At 45.9% G+C, this 25,789-nt stretch overlaps 1 protein-coding gene across 2 annotated transcripts in view; it reads left to right on the top strand.

Moving 5' to 3' along the window:
* The window catches only part of ZFAT (zinc finger and AT-hook domain containing), a 224,148-nt gene that overhangs the window by 72,989 nt on the left and 125,370 nt on the right, over nucleotides 1–25,789 (top strand). The window contains exons 4-7 of one of the 2 annotated variants that reach the window (XM_008069520.1): nucleotides 14,690–14,878; nucleotides 17,014–17,164; nucleotides 22,355–23,808; nucleotides 24,597–24,829. In XM_008069520.1, coding sequence (XP_008067711.1) covers nucleotides 14,690–14,878; nucleotides 17,014–17,164; nucleotides 22,355–23,808; nucleotides 24,597–24,829 — 2,027 coding nt within the window. The remainder of the gene's footprint in view (nucleotides 1–14,689; nucleotides 14,879–17,013; nucleotides 17,165–22,354; nucleotides 23,809–24,596; nucleotides 24,830–25,789) is intronic. The other variant, XM_008069521.2, reaches the window with a different exon arrangement.

The following is a 25,789-nucleotide window of genomic DNA, read 5'->3' as shown; positions in this document are numbered from 1 at the left end:
GGATCACCGGAGCCCAGCAGGTCGAGGCTGTGGTGGCTGGGAGCGGCCACCGCACTCCAGTCTGGGTGACAGAGTGAGATTCCAACTAAAAAAAAAGAAACATGTTGGAAGAGGAGAGGGTGGTAAGCAGAGAGCAGGGGGATTTTGAGGTAGGGGAACTTACTTGAGAGAGTTTGCATTGGATGGTCTTTGTTTTTCTTAGTAAGATGGGAGACGCTTATTAGAGTTAAGGGTGTGTGTGTGTTTATTTATGTGCACGTGCATGTGTGTGCACGTTAGGGACCAAGAAGAATGGGAACTTTCTGAGTCTTGCTCTGGGCCGTTCACGAATGCATCAGGAGCTTTGAGTGCCTACTGTTTATGTGTCTGGTTGCTGACTGGGATGTCAACTGAACGGAAGTTGATGCAGTCAAGTTGCTCAGAGTGTCGTGGGCTGGGCAGAAACGGCTCTCATGCTCTGGGGTAAGCGTGAGAAACAGCTGGTAGGGACTCCAGAGGGCCTGAGGGAGCTTGGGGAAGGGAGACCTGTGGCAGCCTGGAGAGCAGGCGGCGGGGGTGCTCTGTGACTATACCAGGGTCAGAGGGTTGAAGCCCACAAAGTCATCATGCTCTGAAAAGTCGGGTTGGGGGTAGTAGAGGTGAGGCAGGGAGAGAAGGGGGGGAAGGGGGAGCACCCACACTGCGAGAGGGAATAGCATTTGCTAGGGCACAGAGGCGGCTGCCACAGGGGTCCAGGGGAGGGTTCCATGGCATCTGAATTGAACAGTAGGAGTCGACAGAAGGAGGCCTATTTTAGAGTTGCTGAGGAAGTGGTTCCCAGGACTGGGGAAGGTTGGAGAGGGAGGGAGAGGGGAGCTATCTCGGTTTTGGCTTGGATGCTAGGGTCCAGGGTGGCACCCCTGCCAATCTCGAGAGCCCAAGGAAGATGTAGGTTTAGGGGAAAGAGGATGAGTTAGTTGTGGCCACATGTCGATGTGTTTACTCAAGACATCCAAGAGAACGCCCACCTACAGCCCCTCTCCCCGGGCTTCCCGGTGAAGGAGGGACTAGAGTGGATGAGTCATCACAGAGGGCGGATGGACGCAGAAGGGCAAGACACCAAGGGCAGCCTCTGGAGGCCCCTCGTGGCGGAGTGTCCGGAGGGGTGGGGAGCAGGAAAGGCTGCCTTTCAGGAGGAGGAAGATGGGGCAAGGGTGGCACATGATGGGAGGCCCAGGGAGAGGGGGCTGGGGCGAGAACTCCACCAGCTTTGGCATTTGCTGCCTGGAGCAGGAGCAGGATCGGTGGAACGTGGTCCATGGGAGTTCCTTGAAGTGGGAGGAAACAGTGGTGGGTTGGGAAGGGAAAGAGGAGGCATCCGGAGATGACTGATAGGGTCACCTGGGAGACATCAGGACGCAGAGGGCACACTCGAATGGGTGACCTGAGAAGTTGATAAAGAGACTATTTATAAATGCGTGGGCAGGTTTAGGTATATCATCAAGTCATGGTGTGGTGCTGGGGGCAGCTGGAAATGGTAGGCGCTGTTACCATGGCCTCGCTGAAGACGTAAGAGGGCAGAGTGGTCCCCAGAATGTCGAGGGAGAGGGCTATGGCCTTTGGTGGAGGATGAACTCTGCCGATGATGACCTGGCAGAGAGGAAACATGAAGAGTAAATACCCACCCCCTAACCTCCTCTGTCTCTTTAATCTTCTTCTGGTGCTCCGTTGGCCAAATCCAGTTGGAAACCCAAGGGTGGTAGAGCCCATTGTGTGGCCATCGCAAGTCAGCCTTGGGCACTGTGGGAAGAAGCAAGGATGTTTCACCTAGAAGGGCCAGTGGTACCTCTTCGTAACTCCTGGGGACACTGGGTGTTTGCCCATTATCTTGCCTTAAAAGGAACACACATAGGTCTCTGCTCCTTAAGTAAGGGCCACCTCCAGTTTACATCAGAAAGCCTCACTGTGAGGGAGGTGCCAGACTGTAGTGTGGGAGGAAGGGTTTCAGCACCGTGGGTCATGCACACCCATTCACAAACCTCTGCTTCCCTCTTTAAGGTTTGCATTCCACGTTGTGCAGTGTCATCACTTTTTTAAACGCTGTCTTTTAGAAAGGAAATGAGATATAAAGAATTATGTTAATGTGTTAGGGTTGCAGAGCAATGCTGCACAGATGTCAAGAAATGAAAAGGTATAGTTCTCAAAATGACGGTAACTCGGGAAAACACATGAGACTGTGTGATGGGTGGTGGGGTGAGGTGGGTGCTTGCCTGCAGTTCTTTTATTAATACACACCAAACGGAACCACGAAGATGTACGTGGTTGTTTCAACCTCAGGCCTGAGTTGGACTCACGTATGTCGTTTCAGGCATGAAGTCAGGAATGATGTGCCCCAAATGCGTCCTGAGGGCTTACTGTGTGTGCCTCACTGTGTGAGAGGGCTCTGCATCTGTTCCCGCCTGTGAGCCTCATAGTGACTCACTCTATAGATGCAGATCTGAAGTTGAGAGAGTTCCACATCTATCCAGCTGAAAGGGAGCCAGATCTTAGCTGAGATGCCCTTGACTCCAAAGCCTGTGTTTTCTACCATGCCATCTCAAAACGGTGACATTTAGTTAAAGCAGTAATTGACACAGTACCTTGTACATCTTAATCGGTGGTTTTAATCCCATTTCCAGGGCTCTTTACAGGTGCATGGTGACTGGGCCTGGAGGGATACTGAGGGCAGGTGTGGGAGGCTATGAGGGGGTGGCTAGCAGGGAGCCCCCTCACTTTCATCAGAGAAGTCATGCCCTTTTATAATTTATTTATATTGAAATTTCCTAAAGAGTTTGTTTTCAAAGGTCCTACTGCTAAAAAAAAAAAAAAAAAAAAAATTAGTTGGAAGGCCGGGTGAGGTGGTTCCTGCCTGTAATTTCAGCACTTTGGGAGGCCAAGGTGGGAGGATCACTTTAGCCTAGGAGTTCGAAACCAGCCTAGGCAACATAGCAAGACTTCATCTCTGCAAAAAAAAATGAAAATAAAAATAACCGGGCATGGTAGTGCGTGTCTATAGTCCCAGCTACTCAGGAGGCTGAGGCAGAAGGATTTCCTGATCCCAAGAAGTTGTGGCTGTGTGGGCTGTGATGGTGCCACTGCACTCCAGCCTGGGCAACAGAGTGAGACCTCAAGTCAAAAGAAAAAAAAAAGTTTGAAAACTGCCATCCCAATGCACTGACAATCAGTATCGGATGCCAGCAATGACACAGCATGATGTGAAGTTTGATGGACAAGGGGACTTCAGCCAAAGGCCTTCTTTTCTGGGAAAGCACATTTATAAGGACCTTGAAGAAAAAAAGGACCCATAAAGATTGGTTAAAAAGGTATGCTGTGTATATAATAGTAGAGTTGCAGGTGCTAGTTAATGCTCGTGAAAGTACTTTGCAAACTGTTATGAACTACTCAGAAAATAAGGTATCATTATTATCATAGTTGTGCAGTTTATCTCTCTTTCATGATATTGACTAAAGGAAAAATACCAGACAGGCTTAGACCACTATTTCGGTTTGAAACCCACTGCCAGTGGAATAATACTGACCTCCCTTCCTGTGACCTGGTTTGTCCAGGGTAGGGCCTCAAAGAGTTCGTTGGGGTTTGACGTCATCTAGTCTGTTCTTCTGCCTTTTAAGCATCTCAGACAGTTTTCAGCTATTGATCCCACTAAAATTACATCCTGCTCTTTCTTGGCTGAAACATCTTTTCTAGAGCTCAGTGAAGACATTTAATACAATTTGAAAACAAAATATCACCTTAGAAGTAATTATATAATTGACACGTGCATGAAGGCTATTTGAAAATGGCATTTAGGGGACTTGATGTTTGCTCTCGGTGTGCCCTACCCCACACCCCCGGCTCCCTTCAGTATCTTTATTTTTAATATTTGGATGTGTTTATTAAAAGACATCCTCTTGCCAGCTTTTCCTTGTTAGGCATTCTGTCTGTGCCCAGGGGTTCAACCGGCCATTCTCTGATACAGCATAAGTAAATTATCCAAAATTCCCTGTCGGCATCAGCTGAGGGTCTCTGACTCTGCCCTATGTCTAGGCAATGTGGAAGAACAACTTTTAGCAGCCGTGTTTATTGCCAGAGGGTTCAGTGTATCTCAGTGCAGGGAAATAGACACTGAATTGTTGATTCTTCACTTCCTAAGAATTGCCTCTTCATAGCAAGGAGCTTCGCTGCTGAGCCAGAAGAGCTGGGCACGCCATTGACAAGCCTTAATGGGATTCGAAATGCCTGGCCCTGGATGCTGGGGCCCAAGCAGCAGTCTGTTATTCCAGGGAGCCAACTGTGCGGTTGAATTGCAGCAAGCCTTCTCGGGCTGAAGTGGGGCCGCTCATCTGCATAGAGTAATCAGGAGTAATGACCTCTTGCTGTTTCTGGGCACTTGGCTGAGGGTGCACAGAGCCAATGCCAGCCTTTAGATTGTCCGCCTCAGCCTTTAGCACAGATAGACCTGGGCCCCCCTGTCAGACAGAGGTGGGCCAGGAGGAGAGGGCTGTTTAGAGTTGCATTCGGGTGCTGGGATGTGTGAACCACCTGTAAGCCAGGCACCTTTGCCCACAGAGGAAGCTAAATGATGATGGTTGTGGAAAGCATGTATCAGTTCGCTGGCCAGGCCCATCTTTTCCCTCTATCACCTTAAGACACTATTCGGCTTTACCATTTGACTGTTAACCTCATCCATGGTGGAGCTGGCTGTTCATTTGGTTCCTCTCTGTGGACTTTGTCTAAACTTCAGCTCCTACACAGCACCAGAGACAGGAGATGGTGGTGGGAGGTGCTTGTTTTGCAGTCGGCTGGACTTAACTTAGACTTGATGCTGGATCTGCCACTGATGGGGGAAGAGTATGTTTGGGCCCTGCTGCCTCTTCCCTCACTGAGCCTTGGTTTCCTTGTCTCTATCAAGGGCTCAGGAGCATTAGTGCCATGAAGGCCAAAGGAGGCGATGGAACGTAGCATGCCGAATGACTGGGACAGCGATTAGGGTTTGCACGTCTGTCACCAGAGGTAGGGGCGGCCGCTGAGCTGCCTGGGAGTAGGGAGTAGGCCTGGCTCTTCTCTGGGTTCCCTGCGCCTGCCATAGGGCCAGACACACAAGAGGCGCCTTCCCTTGTTATTTACTTAGTGACTGGGTGACTTTCTCACTTTGTGATGTTTGAGGTCCTTCCTCCCTCTCTCCACTTAAGTGTCTGTGATGTTTTGGGTGCCGTGGAAGGCTTCCAGTGGAATAGGCTGAATTCTGCCTGGCCTCATCTAGCTCACATCCTACTAGGGGAGACTGGCAAGAAGCAAGTAAACAGATGCATAAACAATACCTTTCTTTAACAGTAGGAAATGCTTATGTGAGATGTGTGGGTTTGATCAGAACTTAGAGTACTAGACCACACTGCAGATGTCTCTGACTATGGCGGCTTGATTTACAGTTCTTCGACTTTACTGTGATGTGAAATTGAAATGCGTTTAGTAGAAACCGTACTTTTTTGAATTTTGATCATTTATTTTTATTATAAAATTTGTATTTTTACTATTATGAAATAGGCTTTGTATTAGATGATTTTATCCAACTGTAGGCTAATGTAAGGTGTTCTGAGCACATTTAAGGTAGGCTAGGCTAAGCTATAATGTTCAGTAGGTTAGGCATATTAAATGCATTTTTGTTTTGATGATATTTTCTACTTAGAATAGATTTATCGTAAGTGGAGTAGCATCTGTATTTAACACCTCAAATTTCCCCTGCTTCCCAAAGGCCTGTGCTTAGGTAAAATGCTTACCTTCTAACATACTATGTAATTTGCCTATTTATTATGTTTAGATTTATTGTCTGTCTCCACTAGCATGTAAACTCCAGTGAACAGGGATCTCTCTTTGTTTTGTGCACTAAAGTATTCCAAATGCTAGAACAGTGCTGGGCACTCCAGAAGTATCTGTTAATTAAACCATGGTGAATAAAGAGAAAATAAGCTCTGTAGGGCTTGCATAATTTCCAAGTAAATATTTATTTCTTTTGCACAGAATTTGATATTTTGTTTGAATATGAGTTCAAGAAAATTTGGGAACAGGAAAGTGAAAAAAGAAAATCGGCTCACAAAAAATGTTTTATGAAGTTGTAGAGAATAATTGGTGAATTTGGTACTGGAGATGGAAATCCTGTTTTCAGAGGAGACATACATGGGGTGGATACTGAACCAAGCCGATAGGGTAGCTAGCAAGTAGGCATAGAAACTGAAGAGGCAGACTTGAAATCAGATCCAGGGCTGACCTGGCCCCTCCTAGTCATGACCAGGTAATAGTCTGCAAGTAAAAGGCATAGAGCCTGTTTAATCTGCCTCTGGATCCAGTAACGTCAGGTAGGGAGAATACAAGGGGGACAACAACAACAAAAAACTGGAATTTATTTATAAAAAATAATGTATTTATTCGTACATGTTTAAGCTTCAGTCACCTTCAAAGTACTCTCCATTGGATGCAATATACCTATTGAGGCACTTTTTCCACTGCTCAAAACAGTTCTTGAACTCGTCAATTTTGATGCCTTTTGGTGCTTCTGCCGTTTTTTATTTCACCTCTTCCATATCGCCGAAAACCTTTCCCTTTGAGGACCTTTTTCATCCAGGGAAACAAAGAAAAAGTTGCTTGGGGTGAGATCAGGTGAATAGGGAGAGTGGGGCATGGGGATCACGCTGTTTTTGCCTAAAAACTGTTGAACACTCAGTGCGCTGTGGGCAGGTGTGCTCATAAATCATCCATCATTAAATGGGCAAACATGTTGAAAGAATTGCCCCCAAAATTTCACTGAAGCTGAATGCAGACTTTCACAACCACACTAGCTGGCAAACTAATGCCGATGGGTTCCTAGAACGTTTACTTAGTGGAGGAAGCCTGTACTACAAGGGGCCTGCCCCTCAAAAGATAATTTGGGGTTTTTTGGGTTCCTCTCTTGTAGAACTTTAGGTCCAGAGTGAGTCTCTCCTTGGTGAGCCGACATACCCTGGGATGGTATGGGTAGGGAGTATGGGCTGAGAGCTGGGACTGGCTGGGAGGCTCCTTTTGAGTTCTTGGAGCTCTCTTCCTTCCCAACTCTCAAAGGGCAAGTGGTGCTGGCAGTGGGACCCGTACCAATTAAGTCACAGTCACCTGCAGAGACTGGAAGCCAGGAGTGCTGCTGACTCCTCGTTTCATTCTGCCACAAGCCCCACCTATGCCACACTGGAAAACTCAGGGTAAGAGACTGGAGAGGCGAGAGGGACAGGGGAAGGGGCCAGCCTGGGATAAGAAGTGGACAGACACTCAGGCTCCCCTAACGCTGTACCTCTCTTCTGTTACCACTTTTGCACAAGGTGATGAGTGGCTGGTCTGTTCATCCAGAAGTATGAGTGTCTGCAACATGTCCTCTGTCCGTATTTTCTGTAATGCTTGTGGCAGTGAATGTGCTCACGGTAGTTGTGGCTGGAGCTGTCTGTAGTTTAGTGAATCAAGCTCATGGCTGCTGCCAACTTGGAGGGCTTCGTGCTTGCCCATGGTGGTTTGGGTAGGGTGGCTTGTTTCTAAGCAAGTCACCATGCAGATGGTCTGTTTTGGGGTGCTAGGGTCCCTGTTCCCAGAGTGATTCACAGGCAGTGTAGACAGCTTTCCTCTGAGATGGTTGGGGATAACTGCCTCATAACTGGGAATTGTACAAAATGATTGCCCACATCCCATATGTCTCTAAATCCTTAGGGTCATTGAATCTAGATTCGAACCCAGACCTTTTCTTGTTGTTGGCATGTTGTTGTATTATTGTGTATTATTGAGAAATTATTGTGCTGTATTATTGAGAAATTTCCTTTTCTTTTTTGAGACAGGATCTCTCTCTGTTGTGCCCAGGCTGGAGTGCAGTGGCATGATCATAGTTCACTGTAACCTTGGATCCTGGGTCTGAGAGTGCCTCCTCCTGCCTTATCCTCCCGAGTAGCTAGGACTACTCGTGCATGCCGCCATGCTTGGTTAATTTCTTAAATTATTTGTAGAGTTGGAGTCTCTCTCTATTATCTAGGTTGGTCTCAGACCCCTGGCCTCAAGCAATCCTTCCATCTCAGCCTCCCAAAACACTGGGATTACAGTCTTAAGCCACCATGCCAGTCCCAAGAAATTTCTAATCATAATTTTCAATAATGCTAGTTGGTGCATTGTTATATACTTATTTAATTTGTGTGACAGAAATGATAAAAATCTTAAAAAGCAAAGCTAAATCCTAAATAAGATATTTTAGATTAGAAGAATTGAAGCATTTCTGACAAGGGAGGAGGGTTTTGATCCCTGGGAGAATGTGCGGTGGGTCTTTATCACCTTTCTCTCCGTGGAGAGCCGTAGCTCCTGCTCCAGACAGAGTCCATTCTGAGAGGGTTGTCTGGGAGCATGAAGTGCACTGGTGGCCATCTAGAGTCACCAGAGGCAGAGGAGCAGAGGTGAGAAGCTCTGTCCGAGATTGCCTCTGACTACTAACTTCATTTATCTGGTCTATATGATTTCCAGAATCGGTGCCCATCGGGGCTACTGCTAGGACAGGTGGGTGAGAGTAGCTGTGAAGATGTGTGCCTGGTTCGAAGAGTGGTCAGGGTGGTGTCCCAGAAATGTTTTCACAAGGTAGGGAAGACGAACATCAATGAAATGTCTAATACATGCCAGAGGACTTTCCCAGAAACTGTGTTCTTTAATTCTCACTGCAGTCCTTTGAGGTCTATTTCATTATTCATATTTTATTTTTTATGAGTGATTTTATGAAGATGAGTCAGTCGTCCAAAGTCTCGTTATAAGTGGTCAAGTGGTGTCCAGCCTTGGCCTCTCTGCCTCTGCAACATGACCTGCCCGCTGCCCCTCTGCTGAGGTGCCATTCACTGACCTTTGGCTGTGCATGCTAGCCCATTTGCAGCTGGCTCGTGGCATGACTTAACCCAGCATTGTGCATGACAGAGATAACCAAAGCCTGTCCTATAGCTGTTGAATTTTGCAAAGAGAAGGAAGCTGGAGGGAATGAAGGCATTAGCAGCAGGAAAAAGTAGAAAAGTCTAAAAAATCAGTAACTGAGAGGAAGCAGGAGAGTATTTGAAAACACCTTATTGTAGGGCCAGGATGCGTGTGAGCTGAAGATGAGAGATGCCAAGCACTCAGAAAGTGCCTGCCAGCATGACTTCCAGGCCAAGAGCAGGAGGCGTCTCAGTGGAGAAAAGGAAACTTTGAAAAGGGCACAGATGGGTCAAGTCAGGATGCAGGGAAATTTGCAAACAGCCAGGTCAAGTGGGAAGGAGGATGTAGGTGTCTGGAATGGAGTGAGCAGAAAATTGCCAATAAGACTGTTGTTAAAATGTCTCCCCCCTCTGCCTCCCGCTTTCCACAAAGAAGTATTGAGCACCTGTTATGTGCTAGACACAGTGCTGGGAATGAAACTTGGGTGGTCGTCTGGCTGTGAGAGAGTTGCATTCAGGGCTGCAAGGAACGCGGTGCACATAGGAGTGTGATGGAGAGCCCGCCCTTTCTTTGTCTGAAACACTTGCCAGAGTCTCTGGGTGGTATCTGCGTCTCCCTTCCTGCCCTGGTCCTGCCTCTCTTCTCTCTTCTCACCCTCCACATATTGGGTGTTTCATGCAGAGCTCTTTGCTAGCCCCCAAATGCGCCAGGAGCCTGCCTCTGAACAGGTAGTACGCTCTTTCTCTGTAGAAACCCTGTTTTTTCAGCAGTGTTCCATGCCTCGGAATGGGTTCAGTTTATTTCCAAAGCAGTTCAGTACAGTGCCTGGCACGTGGTGCCTGAATCATTGAGTGAACTTAGTAATGGAGCTTCTGAAGGATAGTACATAGCTCACGTGGGCTGTGGATTCACATTGCATAGGGCCACAGAGAATTGATGAAAGATAGGGGCTTAGAGGTGTGCACCTGGGGCAGTCTTGCGGGGAGGGTGTCTTAACTTGGCTGTGGGCAGTTCACCTGGGTGGTGGTCCTAGGAAGCAAGAGTGAGGAAGTGGGAAGAGCGAGACAGGGAGGGGAAAACCAAGGGCTTGTTATAGGAGCCCCTGCTGTAGCTATTGGGAGTCTGACTCTCTGCCACAGTGACTTCCAGGGTTGCCCGCCTAGGTAGTGTCCAGTGCGCTGGCTCTGCCTTAGCTGCTGCTCAAGTCATGCGTGGGCTGTGAGGATACAATGGAAGCCCCACTGCCCTTTGCTGCAGGGAGGCCCCCCACCTGCATGCAGCATAGACTCGGGGTGGGTGGCTGGCTGTACAGTTGGCTGAAGGCGCATGGGTTCTGCCCCCTGCACTGTCTCTCAGCCTTTTCTTTCAGCGTCTCTCCCATTTCTCACTCCCTCTGTTTTCGCCCTGCCACCTCCTTTCTCCTGCCGGCTTCCTTATGTAATAACTCCGCCTCTCTGTGTGTGAGGGCCTCAGAATTTAGAGAGACAGAAGTTGCTCAGTCTGACTTGCCATGTGGTTCAGTCTCTTCCACAGCATCACAAATGGTAGCTGAGACTTCCTGGAAAACCCTCCTCAGAAATGCGTCTCTAAAAACACCCCTCCCCACGTTGGACAGCTTTAACTCTGGGAAATTTCTTTCTCTGAGCTGAGATCCATTGCTGAGAACTTCTACCCGTTCATCCTAGCCTTGTCTTTTTAAGCACAGCAGAGCAGATCTTTATTGTCTGACTCTGGCCCTTCATCTGTTCAAGCCTATGTTAGGCTTGATAAAGTAACACGAAGACATGGACCCCACTTCCAAGAGGATGAGGCATATAAAAAGGTAATTGTGAGCAGTGTGGGAAGTCCAGCCATTGATATGGTGCTGTGTGTGTGTGTCGTGTGTGTGTGTGTGTGTGTGTGTGTGTGTGTAGAGAATGGAAGAGCTACAAGGGTGATGGACACAGAGAATATCATAGAGGAGGGGAAGTCTGGGCTGCCTTTGGACATGCAGGTGCATATGGATCAGGGCATCACGTAGTACGTGGGCCAGTGTGCAGGTCCAGGGGCAGTGAACAGCATGAGGTGTCTGGTCAGTGTTGTGGTTCAGCATTGTCAGAACCCAAAGGAGGCAAGTACATGAGGGCGCGTGCTTGGAAGTCATGACCTTGACAGCGCAGTGATAGCAGGAGAGGATTTATGGCAAATCTTGGAGGGCTTTATCTGGCACTTTCTCCTAATGGAGATGGGAGGAAAGCCATTGAAGGACTTTAAGCAGGTGAACGACAGCATCAGATTTGGATTTTAAAATGATTCACTCTAGGGTTGAGGTGAAGGGTGGTTTGGAGGGTGTGCTAGTCAAGATAATGTTAGTAGCGGCATCAGTTAAATATGTGTTTAACAATGAGAATGTTCTGTTTCATGTAGCAAGATGCCCAGGTGTCAGTGCTTCCAGGGCTGTTTCAGGAGCACATCTGTCCCATTAAAGCCACAGAATCCATCTCTCTCTTTATGATCCTCAAGGCATTATTTAACATGGTCTTTCACTTGGACTCTCATAGTTGCTGGGTGGTTGCCTCAGTCCCAGGCAGTGGACATAGCAATACTCATGAGGGAGGAAAACCATTCCTAGAAGCCCCTGGCACCCTTCTCCCTGACCCCATTGACTAAGCTGGGGTCTTATAGCCCTAGCTGTTAGGATGACTGGAGCACCATTCTTGGTTCTTGTAGCAGAGGTGGCATTGCCTGTGAGGAGTGTTGGGCATCAGGAATGGGTAGGCTGGATACCTATTGTGTGTATCCCAGAGCAGCCAAATGGAAGGAATCTCAAAGAGGAGCCTTTGGAATGATCGGGGGAGAGATGAGTTTCTTGTCCAATCTTGTCTTCTTCACTGAGGCCGACTCAGGTCTCTTTATTGGTTTTTAATCTGATGTGGCTCCAAACCCTCACCCAGCCCATCATCATCCTTAGACACCCAGTTCTGCAGTATGTTCTTAGCATTCAATGCCTAAAGCATCTAGAGACAGCTTATCCAGGGCAGAGTGTGGTGACTTTTCAGCTGCTTCTTATCAATGCAGGCGAACGTTGCGTGTGTGTTTGTTTGGTTTTTGTTGATTCATGCCGTTAACCTGGATTGAGCTTCTAGCAAACTCTAATTCTCAGGTCTTTTTTTCTTTTTTTAATGTGAGTATATCTCTTCTTGGCATATCACCCACATATTGAATTGTATCCCATGGTGAATTCTAGTATAAAGTGAAGCATCATTTTAAAAGCAAAAAATTCCGTAATATGTTGTTTCTTCCTTTTTATAGCATCCAATATATTCTGCTATAGTTATTTATGCATCTGTATCACCCAGTATGTAGGCCACAAAAAGAACTTCTGTGACTCAGGCAATTTGTAGACCTTTTGGAAGTGTTTTTATTACCGGCAGTAAAAAAAGTAAAATAAAACCAAAACTGCTGTTAGGCATGATGCAAATCAAGTCTGCAAAATGTAGGCACTGCCAGCAACCCTGGAGGCCACTTGTCTGACCCCATTCTTTGGCTTTATGAGGGTCGTCTTGTTCTTCAAGGCATGGACATGTGTGATGGTGTGCTGGTCCTTAATGTTTTCCCTTTGGCCTTGGAGAGTGATGTGCAGTTCTGTCTGATTCATCATCTCATCTACTCATTATTTTCATTTTGATGTTAATGTTTTGAATGCTGATACTAATTATATAATTAAGAACCTTTTCCAGTCAATTAAAAAAACTTTTCATAAGACTCTTTCCACTAGGTCTGAACATGATCTAAGCACCTGGATTATGGGACAAGCACCAAAAAACACTTTAATTTATAGAACATAGATAAACAGAGTGTTTGTTTTGATTAATCTGCCTCATCAGACAAGTGTTTTTCTTGCCTCTTGTTGAGAGAGCTTTCCTTTAACTAGCATGCCTCCCTAAGAGAGAATACTTCTTCATTTTATCTTTCCCCTTAAGGCATTTCTTGGTATATTTACTGGGGGACTGGCCTTAGGCAGAGTTGAATCACAGGAAACAGACTGACCGAATTGCTTCTGGCTGTCTGCCTCTGGCTTCTTCCATTTCTGCCTTATTCCTGTGTGGCTCTGATTCCACCTCCCCGATAACCCCACATTCCAGTGCTTTCCAGCTCTCCACCTCGAGCCTGAACCTGCCTGTCTGCACATCCCACATCCATTTGTCTGCCCCCTCACTCATGGCTGATAAAGGGTTATGGAGTTGTTCCTTGTGCTCCTGTCATATGTTCTGAGGAAGCGATTTTTGGGCAGGTCATTTCGGGTTTTGTGGCTATGGTTCTAAGAAAAAGAAAACTTCTTCCCTATTTCCTGCTCATGTAGGAATCTCAAATAGTGTGTGTTCAAGCGATGACTCTTTTGTTCTTTGCTTTGATATCAAAGCTTTTCTTATCCCTCAGGCTACTGCCAAGTCTAGCCATGTGGAGTTAGCTGTTGTCCTGTCTGTGGTTGACATATTCATTCTTCAGCGTATTTGAACACTTTGAACCCATTCGGTCCACTCTCTGTAGCAGTGGGACAGATTTAGTGCAGGCTTTCCCATCTTAGACATGTCAGTGGCTTTCCTTGGTCTTCCAGAGGCAGCAGTGGGGACCCACAGGTCAGACAGGGGACCCCCCCGGCATGTTTCCTTTCACTCCTCCATTGTTTTAAGAAATTTCAGACAAGTCAGCCTTGAAAAATCAGAAGGTTTCATGTAAGAAATCTCCCTTGGAGCCATTAGAAGACGTGGCTCTGTCTCTTGGCCGGGGAGGCCAATCCTCGGCAAGAGAGCTCAAATCCCTGGGCAGCTTCTTCCACTCACACTGCTTGACTGGTCTCCATGATCCTTGGCGTTTCACCCCCAGCACTCACTGAAGGAAGGTTCCAGACTTCTTGTGGGCATTCAAGGCCCTCTGGGACCTTGCTCTGACGTTCTCCACTGATTTTATTTCTGCCTCCCTGCTTCCTCAGGAAGTCGTGGCCACACAAGATGATTTATATCTCGTCTCTGCCATCCTTTGTCAGGCTGGGGCACCACCGTTTTCACTTTGCCCACTCCTAGCCCCAAACCCCTTGCCTATATCACCTGCTGTCCGTATCCCCGGACCATTGCTCCACCCTTTTTATATTTAGCTGAAGGTTTAACTCTCTGAAAGCATAGAATCTATCATCCTGTCCTGTAATCGTCTCAAGCCCTTTCTCATTCCATTCAGCACACAGCAGACTGCCAAGTTTGCTCGTGTTTGTTTGCATGTCTGACTCTTCCCTGGACTGCAGGGCCCTCCAGGGCAGGGTCTGCACCTTATCACTCTTTCTCTCCACCACTCCTGGCACACAGGAGGTAGCCGATAAGTGCAAGTTGAATAAGGGAATGTTTTCTTTCTTAGACCATAAATCAAGGATACCTTATCTTCTCTGCAGTGTTATTAATGATTCTGAAGTCTGCGAGGTTTCCTGAAAACAAGACAAGGGACTGTGTTTGCTCTTACAGCATTGTAATCCTGGGGCTCAGTTGATGGCCTGTGGCAGGGAGCAGTGAAGACATATTGAACCAAGTGAAGGACTGAAAGGCCACAGTGGTGCCCACAGTGACTCAGTGGCCTTGTGGCACCGTGGAACAAAGAGCTCTATTTCCATTACTGGCCATAAACGAGTAATGTTTGCTCTCCAGTTCTGTCACTGATATAAAAATATACTTTAGGCCTCTTGGTATTTGCTCCTTAGGTAACGAGTCTGACCTTGAACTAGAAAAGAAGTGTAAGGAAGATGATCGAGAAAAGGTCCCGAAAAGACCCCGGACACAGAAGACAGAGAAAGTCCAGAAGATCTCCTCAGGAAAGGAGGCCGGGCAGCTTTCCGGGGTGAAGAAACCCATCATCAGTGTGGTTTTAACGGCACACGAAGCTATCCCAGGTGACCGTACCAAGTGGGGAATGACAAATCAAGACCCTTTGGGGGGAGTCTGCATCCAGGGCAGCCTGATGTCATAGTCCGAGTCAGAATATGGGCTTGACCCTGTGACCTTGAGTAGTTCATGCCGATGGGGCTCTCCGTTTAATTACCCATCGATTTGGGATGATGACAGACTGACTTATGCCCGGGGCTGTTGTGGGAAATGGGTAGAGGAAAAGTAGCCAGGGCTGCTGTGACTGCCACAGCCAGGTCCTGCATTCTTGTTTGAGTAGCTGCTGCCCCAGGAAGCTCTCAGCAGTGCTGTGCTGCAGGTGAGGCCGGCCATTCACCCAGGCTGAGGCAGGCTGCTTTTCCAAAACCCGTGCTAACTCCACCTAACTTCTCTTTTGTATTTTTAATGGGGTTCACCTCATATTTTATAACACTAGAACTTTCCATCTCCGTTTTCCTTTGAGAGGTCTCGTTTATTGAATGTTTTCATGACATCAAAATTTGTTTAAGCTTTTCCATTTTATTATTTTATTTTTATTTCAGTAGCTTTGGGGGATATAAATAGTCTTTGGTCTGGGCTTTAAGAGGGGGCCCATACCCCCACCAGTGTACATTGTACACAATGGGCTATTTTTCCCCCCTCGAGTCTCCAGAGTCCATTATATCATTCTCTATGTCTTTGCAGATCCTTAGTTTAGCTCCAACTTACAAGTGAGAACATGCAGTGTTTGGTTTTCTACTCCTGAGTTAGTTCACTTAGGATGATGTTCTCCACTTTCATCCAAGTTGCTGAGAAGACATTATTTCATTCTTTCTGACAACTGAATAGTATTCCATAGCTGGTGGGTATGTTACACAATCTGTTTTTTTAAAAAGGTCTCCTCTAGGTTGGGACACTTTAGAAAAAAAGTAGTTTATGATAGTAGATTTCAAAGCATAATGTTTTCTGTCCATTTGAGGTGATAGCTGTCAAATAAAATTAAAATTAAAAATGAAATTTAACATTTTAATGAGAGTTATAGCCTTTTAAGTGCCTATTTTCAGTGTTGATAATAGCTCATTATTTAAAATGAAAACTCTTAATAAATTCATTTTCTATACTTCCCTGCAGAACAAGGTGATCAGTAGAGAATAGCCCATATGAAATTATGTGACTAGAAGAACTTTCTGTAAAGTCAATTTGTCTACCCCACTCACTTCAGAACAGTATTATTCTGGAAAATAAAAATACCAAAAGAGAATTTTCTGTTTTTGGTGGTAACTAGAGAAAGTTTCCATTTTTTTCAAAAGTTAGTGATAGTATTTTGAGATTTCTGTGAGAGTGAAAAGTGTAATTAATTCCCTTAGCTATTCCAGAAACAAGAGGTAGATTGGAACCTTTAATGTTTGATACACACACACACACACACACACACACACACACACACACACACACACACAGAGTACATACATATATACGCATATGAAGTGTCCGCTGCTATAAAAGATCTTCGGTCACTCCACATTATAGAATTGCAGAAGTAAAGGTAACCCTTGAGATTTTTAACCCCCAATCTTTAATTTCATAGGGTAGAAACAGAGACTCAGAGTTACTAAGATAATGTCATATTTGGGATTGAACTCCAGGTAGCTTAAATTTCTGTTTACAGTCTATTCTAGTACTCTATACTATCTTGATGCAGCTTTAAATATTCTTCAAGTTTAACACATGTGGTCCTATATAAAACCTTACAAGTAACATACACATATATGTATATATATATGCATATGTATATATATATATGTGTGTGTGTGTGTGTGTGTGTGTGTGTGTGTGTGTTTGTTTTTTAAATAAGTAGACCAAGTGAAAATGTACTTCAAGAGGACATTTAGACAGATTTGTGGAAAACTTACCCTCTACCCTCAAACACACACACATACACACACACACACACACACACGCACACACGCATGCATACATGCATACAGGGCAGGGGAGAGAGAGAGAGAGAAGTTAACGATGTGAACTGAAGGAAAACTAGTATCTTGCATAGGCATCATACAGTAAAGAAATATACTTCCAAGCACTGCTCCCTCTTTTGAGATGGGGCCAGTGTTCCCTTTCAGCGCCTCTCAATAAGCAGCGCCCTGTGTGTCAATCTCAGGTGCTACCAAGATTGTTCCAGTGGAGGCTGGACCCCCTGAAACAGGAGCTACCAATCCCGAGACCACCTCGGCAGACCTGGTACCTCGCAGAGGGTACCAGGAATACGCCATTCAGCAGACACCATACGAGCAACCAATGAAGTCCAGCAGGTAAGATGCTTTGTCCTGTATAACTCCAGCCAGAGGCTGAACATGAGGGACCCCCACGGAGCTCAAGAACGATCAGCGTGTTTGTTTGTCTGGATTCTGTTTATCAACTTACTTGTAAAAAACATGGACCCCTTGATTTGACCGTAGAATTCACCTCTCCGTTGCAGCCTTAATGTGTTGGCCGAGTTTGCAGTGTGTGGCAGAGACACGTACTTTCAGAACTGAGCACCAGTTGGCTTAATGGGGCCAGAGTATTTTGCTTAAAGCAGACATATGCATAACCTTCATGAAAAGAAGTATAAACAAGGTCTTAGTGAATGTTTAGGTTTTTATATCTGCACATATTATAATTAAAAGAAAATCTTTATTTCCTCCCTACTTTCATAAGTAACACAAGCATGGGGTAGATGTTTTGCACATTCCAGATGACATAGAGTTAAAGTAATCCATAGTTGTCGTTCCTAGAGGGAACCACTGTTGATATTTTGGTTCATATGCCTCCATAACTTTCTCATGACATACTAACATGCATTAATTTTGTTATTTTTCTAAAGTAAGAAATGCCAAAAGTACTGTTTTCAACTTAAAAAAAAAAACTTACTACCCCTTGAAAATGTTTCATTTTTAGTACATATCTAAAATAGTTTTGTTTGCTGTTATGTAGGTCTATTATAGTTTAAGTAGCCAGTTTTTGCTGAGATGGACAATGCAGTGATTAATATTTTGGCGTACATGTCTCTCTATACGTCTTTAAAACATCCTGTGAGATAAGTTGTTAGAATTGAAATTGCCGTGTTAAAAGATGCAAGTGTTTAAATCTCTAATCAACGTTAAAAACTGTCCTCCGAGTACATTGGATTGGTTGACCCCCCCACTGTGAACCAGTGTGTTTCTTCACACCTTCTGGTGGTTGTCTGTCTTTGGTAGTGATATGCACTTGCTGAAGTCGATGAACAAACTATTCACCAGAGGTAGAAAACATTTTTCCCAGTTAGAAGGAAAGACAAAGAGAATGCCAGTTGCTGATGGTTTCTCCATTTCTGGAAGAGGGAAAATGGGGGTGTTCTTGAGTACAGCATAAGCTTTAGAATCAAACAGACCGGAGTAGGCTCTAGACTCTTCTCCATGAGTTCAGCTCAACAAATTGAGCACCTGTTATGTTCTGGGCTCTAGTGATATGACAAAGAATAAGACAGACATAGCTCCTGCTCTGATGCTTATACTCTATGGTAACTTGATGCATGTTACTTTGCTTCTGGCATCTATTACACTATTTTAAGATTATCTAATAGAATCTTAGTTTAGTGGTAAGCATAAATGATAAATGTATGCAGAGTGTCTGGCACATGTTTTACTCTCACTAAATTATATCATTATATCATGAGGTATGCTTCATTAATTTGTAGCCTCACAGTCCTTTATTCTTGTAAATGTGAACCGAATTTATTGATGAAATTGTAAAAATACTCATTCTTTTGGCAAATCTGTAATAGAATTAAATCTCAAGATCATTCTGTGTCTCAACTCAGGTTGATTTGTAGACCCTAACTAATTATCTTCCTAATATTTCCAGGTCTGTTGGGAAGGGGTTCAGCTTAATGTTACTCTAGTTACAGGTAAATATTCTGAATACTTAATCAACAGATCTAGGCTATATTCCTGTTGTCATGCATTCTATTAATATTTTATTGTATAAATTATATGATAACTATGGAAGAGATTTTTTTGCATGAGGCTTTTGGTTTGTAAAATACAGATAAAAACTTTGAGGTTATATTACTTTTTTCTTTCATAACAAATGATGCACAAACTTGTTATATATAAAATTTCGGAAGTTTGGAAAACTATGGATAAAAATCATTTATAATCTCATTATCCAAAGATAACCACCATTGATATTTTAATGTATTTCCTTCCAGCCTTTTTTTCAGCACATATATTTTATAAAATTGAGTTTAAATGCAATTTTGTGTATGCTTTTAAAAGCTAATCACATTATACTTATATTCCTTTGTGACTCAAATTAACCACAAGCCTTTTGCTTCATAGTGACCTAATATAACTTCCTGCGGATGTCGTGTACTCTACTCAGCTCTCAACATCGAAGCCAACAAGATATTTTTAAAATGCTCACCTGACTGTGACCCTTTAAGGCTTCACTTTGCTCTTAGGAGAACAGGGGCCTTCCATGGTCAGTCCTGCCACCTCTGAGCCTCGCCCCCCCTGCCATGGTCTGTGTGGTGCTCTGGCTCCTGCCATCTGCTCCAGCCATCTGGGCCGCCTTTCACTTCCTTGGTCTCTTCTTGTAGGTGCCCTTCCTCTTCCTGGATGTCCCCCTTCCCCCTTGCCTGGTTAACTCGTGCTCTTCAGCTTTCTGCTTAAATGTCCTGTCTTCAGGGAGGCCTTTCCTGTCCCTGAGGCCAGGTCAGCCTGCCCCAATTGGGCTCTAAATGCATCCTGCCTTTGTCCTTCTCAGCAGAGAGCCCGTGGGTCCTGTCTGGTTGCTTTTTGTTTTGAGTTGGAGTCTCACTCTGTCGCCCAGACTGGAGTGCAGTGGCTGCTCCCGGCCACCACAGCCTCGACCTGCTGGGCTCCGGTGATCCTTCTACCTCATAGTTGGTTAGTAGGCTTGCCATGGTTACCTCTAAAGGTGAGCACCGCAGAGTGCTTTGTTTTTGTTCCCTTTTGTATTCCCAGTGCTCAGAACACTTACTTGAATGAATAAATGAGTGACAAAACATAAATATGCAAACAAGCTGGTTCCTGAAGTTGGGACCTTCAAGCAGCTTCTGTTCTTAACTATTGTGGAAAATGAGCTGTGAACACCTTCATCTGAATTTTATAGCCTTTCTTTTGGATAAATTCCCAGAAGTGGAATAACTAGATTAAAGAATCTGACCTTTCAGAGTTCTGTCGAATTTCTCTCTAAAATGCAGTGGTGAGAGTACCTCTTTCACTGCATAGGCAACATTTGGAGTAAAATAATTTAATAGGAGTTGTCTGCACATGGATGCTCCGGGCATTGGCTCACCATGTCAGTTAGGGCTTGTGCTTGAGAGTCAGAGGCGGGTTGCTTAGCATCTCATCAGATGCACGACCCTCAGTGGGAAATGTAGCACTGAGGGCTTTGCCAGGTATTTGCCTAATAATACCAAAAACCAGAGCAAAAGATTCTCCTAAGACTACTTGGGTCTTACTATAGAGGAGGAAATACTACGGTTTGTTTATTTAATAATGTTAAGAATTCAGTGTTCTTTCTGAATTCTTACCAGTAAAATGTACCACCTTCTAGATATCTTTGTCACATGAGAAAGATCCACATTACTTTCCTTAAATTAGCCTTGGGCTCAGCATGCAGACATACTAGTAACTTTCAAATTTGAGTCTTTTAATTACATCCTGTAAATTGTACCCTCTGGCATTTATGGACCGTAATCCATTTAAATATTTTTAATATAAAGACAAGGCAACCTGTGCTGATCAGATGTAGTTGTTTGGATAGTTTCATAAATATAGGCTTTACACTTTCAGTGGGTACAGCTGAGTGGTATCTAATGAATAGCACTACGTGATGATTAAAGTGTCTAAGGTCCTTCTTGGATAACCTGGACGTCACTTGCTTCTTTGGTCCCATGTGCCAATTCCTGTCCCCGATGTGTGTTGTAGTACTTTGGTGACTATCATTTACTGATCTCAGAAACAAGACTCGACTATTTCAGCAGCCATGGAAGCCCCATCCAGGGAGCCTTCTCTGTGGCGTGGTCTCTTGGGCAGTGAGTTGCTGTGCCTCAGTGTTTTCAGGCAGGATAGAGGATAGAGATGAATGTGCGGCTCTAGAGTCAGACAGCCTGCCTGGTTTTAAATCTTGGCTTTATTAGTTCCTAATTGTATGGTGTTGGGCAAATACTCAGTTTTCTCATGTGTAGAATGGCTATCATAATAGGGTTGAGATTAAATACTTAGCATAGAATTTGTCATATTATATATACTCAATAATTGTTAGCTATTATTATTGCTCATTCAGCATACATATTGCCATATTGAAAAAGACAGGATTCATGAGACCAACCATGCTTTCATTCTCTACTACATATACAAACTCTGACATAGTGCCTGAAACCCACTGGCAGGTGCTAACAAGTGGCAATCATTTACGAACCAGTGGTGTATGACATTAATAATAATAATCTAATTTTCCCCATTTGAGTTCTAAACCAATCATGATAGGGAAGAAGAAGATGGAGATTCCCACATCAGCTCTGTTACTGCCAGCGCTGTAGGAGAGAGGGATTTGGTGCAAGTCAATACTGAGCCTCTGTCACTGTCCTGCGGAGTTGGACAGCCTGCCTTTCCTTCCTGCAGTCCTGGACCGCTCCTGGCCAGGCTCAGAGATGCCCAGTCGACGAAGCACCTGCTGTATCTTGAACTCACCATAGGCAGCATGTCCTCACCAGAGAGGGAGAGGCAGAGCCCAGTGCATGACTTCTAGGTTCTGTTCCAAAGTCATCAAGCAGACACGGCCATCCTCGTTTCTTGGGAAGAAGTGAGGTTGTTCAGGCAGGCCAGGGAGCTTTTACCAATGGGTGGCCCTCACATGGAAACTTACAGAAAGGGAATGAGGGTGACCCCCACCAGCTGGCTGAATGAATTGGCATGTCTGAATTATCTAAGCTATTGAGAAGCTGGTTGTCTCTAGTCTTGTGCAGCAGACAGAATTTATTCCATCAGGATTTGTCTCATTAAAATATCCCAGAATCCACACAGATCAGAATGGAACACAGCCGGTTATTATTGTATGTGTTATGGATGACACACCCCCCTTCCCTCCTTACCCTACCTCCTTCTTTCTTATCCTTCAAGCCTCAACCCAGACAGACACTTCCTCTTTGACAAGTTTTTCTCAGCTACTTTAATCCAGGTTAGAGGTCTCTTTTTCTTTTTTGCCCTGAGCACATCCCTGTCAAACGCAACCGTCTGCTGACCTGTCTGTCCTCTGTCCCCAAGTCTGAGCTCCTGATGGCCCACACTTATCCTCTAGTCCCTTTGGTTGGGTGGATGAATGCATCCATCCATCCTCTGTCCCATTCAGTTTGCTTTTCAGCCTTTGGTGTTTGGCTCCTAAAAATGATTTAGAGTTCACCAGGAAGGTTCCAGGTCTTTAAATGTAACCCTGCTGTCATCTGTTTCTAGGCTGGGTCCCACTCAGCTCAAAATCTTCACGTGTGAATACTGCAACAAAGTCTTCAAGTTCAAGCACTCACTGCAGGCCCACCTGAGGATTCACACCAACGAGAAGCCATACAAGTGCCCCCAGTGCAGCTACGCCAGCGCCATCAAGGCCAACCTCAACGTACACTTGCGCAAGCACACCGGCGAGAAGTTCGCCTGCGACTACTGCTCGTTCACGTGCCTGAGCAAGGGCCATCTCAAGGTGCACATCGAGCGGGTGCACAAGAAGATCAAGCAGCACTGCCGCTTCTGCAAGAAGAAGTACTCGGACGTCAAGAACCTCATCAAGCACATCCGCGATGCACACGACCCACAGGACAAGAAGGTCCAGGAGGCCTTGGACGAGCTCTGCCTGATGACCAGGGAGGGCAAGCGGCAGCTGCTCTACGACTGCCACATCTGCGAGCGCAAGTTCAAGAACGAGCTGGACCGCGACCGCCACATGCTGGTCCATGGCGACAAGTGGCCCTTTGCTTGCGAGCTCTGCGGCCACGGGGCCACCAAGTACCAGGCGCTGGAGCTACACGTAAGGAAGCACCCCTTCGTGTACGTCTGTGCCATATGCCTCAAGAAGTTCGTCAGCTCCATCAGGCTGCGCTCCCACATCAAGGAGGCACATGGGGCTGCCCAGGAGACCTTGGTCTTCACCAGCTCCATCAACCAGAGCTTCTGCCTCCTGGAGCCTGGCGGGGACATCCAGCAAGAAGCCCTGGGGGACCAGCTGCAGCTGGCGGAAGAGGAGTTTGCGTTCCAGGAAGCAAACGCACTCAAGGAGGAGGTCGGCCCCAGGGACGCCCAGCCTGAGAAGGGACGGAAGGAGTTGGAGGCCCCTGGGGAACTGCCTGCCCCACCTGTGCCCCTGGCCTCCCCCCAGGCTGAAAGTGCAGCCCTGCCACCCTGCGAGTTAGAAACCACTGTGGTCTCCTCAGAACTGCATTCTCAGGCAGTGGTTTCGGATGACTTTTTGTTGAAAAACGATAGCTCCTCCACGGAGGCTCACGCCGCTCCTGAGAAGCCCTCGGACACCCAGCAAGGGGCTTCAGTCCAGACTCAAGGGGACGTAATCACGCTATTGCTGCCCAAGGCCCAAAGCACTGCACCAAGCCAGGGGAGCCAGGGTGCCGAGAGCTCCCCACGGGAAGGGCAGAAAGAGACTGCCCTTCCAGCCAGTGACCCAGATCCCAGCAGGTGTCTCAGGTCAGACCCAGCTGAGGCCTCAGACCTCCTTCCTCCAGTAGCCAGTGGTGGTGACATCGTCACACACCAGCCTGACTCTTGCAAACCTGCCCTGGAGCACCGGCCTGGCATCACTGCATTCATGAAGGTCCTGGACAGTTTACAGAAGAAACAGATGAACACCGGCTTATGTGAGAGGATCCGGAAGGTGTACGGAGACCTAGAGTGTGAATACTGTGGTAAGAAAAGGCCGCACCGGGCCTGCAGCCCCATCCATCCCCTCACACCGTGGTCACCTCGTGTTTGAGTTGAGCTCATGTCTCTTTGCAAAGAACGCTTTCCAAATGAGCCACCCTCCTCTGTTGTAGCTAGGAACGGGTGACCCTCCCCACGTGGCAGTTAGTGCTTGGAGTCTTATGGAGGCAACCGGGATAACCGCACATTGGCCATGTTGGCCTGGTCAGGTGTGCATACTGAGTGTCACTCCACGACCTCTACCAGAATTCTAAGCACGTGACGAGTTTAAAGTTGAGCTGTAAGTTGTGACTGTGTCCTGGATGAGCTGAAAGAGGTTACAAACGTGGCCGCAGCTCTCTGTATTGAGGCTCCAAATAGCACCCTCCAGCTCACAGTCTAAGCGCGGCTTCTAGGCTGCCCGGGGAGCTGGTGGTACAGGGAACACCAGTTCATCTCTGGACCTGGTGTCCCCACAGTGCCAGGAGAGTTTAGAGATTCTTTGATATGTGCATGCGTGTCATAGTATCTGGCACCATACCTGGTCCTCAATAAACATTCGTTCCCGCCTCTCGTAGCCCTGACATCATGCAAAATCATAGCACCCTTGATGTTTGCAACCTCCCACCTTTGCAAAGTAGTTTCCCAACAGAAATGTGGTGGGAAGTGTGAAGGGTGACCCAGGTAAACACGAGAGGGAGAGAAATAATCATACGAGAAAATAATAGTTTAGAAAAACTCAGATTTAGTATAAAAGAAACTTCCTTGTTCTCATGTGAAAATATTTTTTTAGGCAAACTTTTTTGGTACCAAGTGCATTTTGATATGCATGTCCGCACCCACACCCGGGAACATCTGTATTATTGCTCCCAGTGTCATTATTCTTCCATCACCAAAAACTGCCTTAAACGCCATGTAATTCAGAAACACAGTAACATCTTGCTGAAGTGTCCCACTGACGGCTGTGACTACTCGACTCCAGATAAATATAAACTCCAGGCACATCTTAAAGTTCACACAGCGCTGGTAAGTAGCAAGCCCGAGCGGCACCCCCTGGGTGCTCGTTGCTTTCTCAGATTTATGCATATGTCAGTGTCTCTGCTGCTGGTCACCCCTGTGTGAGTGCCCAGCCCTGAATGCTTAGAGAGGGCCTTCACCTCATGCCATTTTCCACTTTGCTGTCTTTCTGTTCCAGCAACAGCCTCTAGTATGTTGAAAAAAGAGATTAGATTGAACAGATTGTTTTCTGCGCACATTTTTCGGCATCAGAGAAAGCCTGCAGAGGAACAAGCTACAGAGTGGAAATAAAGCCAGGGCTTCTAAAATGACATTTTAAAGAGTAATTAATAACAGGGGTAACAATAATAGAATCTTCTGAAGGTCGTCGAGAGGTGGCATGAGATAATGCCCAGGCAGTGCTAGGAACAGTATATGGTTGCTAGTAAGAGCACAGTAAATGTTGACTGTTGTCATGGAATTGTTTTATTTATTGGAAAAGTGCTGGTGAAGCACTTTTATTATTTTTTTAAAAATGATATGTTAATTCAAGGTGTTGTTAATATTCATGATTGTAAATTTGTTTAGTCCTTTGGTGGGCGATCTTGTAACACAATGAATGAATGTTTATTTCTGCAAATTCTAATCTAAACTCAAGAGGCTGACACCTGAGAGTGATTTGGGACTTCATTAAATTATAAAGGAGGCCCATCTGGCCCCAGGTGTGGTTCGGTTTTAATTGCCTGCCTTTTTTATACTACAGGCACACAAAATGAGGCTCTAGAAATTTGATGTGCCACCATGGTTTCTGACACAAAAACCACAAACACCCTAGCAGTTTGTCACCAAGGGTAAAGTCAGGGGGTTTGGGTGCAGTGAGTAAGTTAGAGCACGGGCTTTGGGGTGAGATGCCTGGATTCAAACACTATCTCCAGCACTCTCACAGGCCCCGTGACCTTGGGTAAATCACTTGTTCTTTCTGAGTCCTGT

The sequence above is a fragment of the Carlito syrichta genome, unplaced genomic scaffold (genome assembly GCF_000164805.1).
Source record: "Carlito syrichta isolate Samal-C Ts95f unplaced genomic scaffold, Tarsius_syrichta-2.0.1 Scaffold312078, whole genome shotgun sequence".
NCBI classification, from domain to species: domain Eukaryota; kingdom Metazoa; phylum Chordata; class Mammalia; order Primates; family Tarsiidae; genus Carlito; species Carlito syrichta.
Note: the sequence above shows the minus strand (reverse complement) of the source record. Positions and strands in the feature narration are given on the sequence as shown.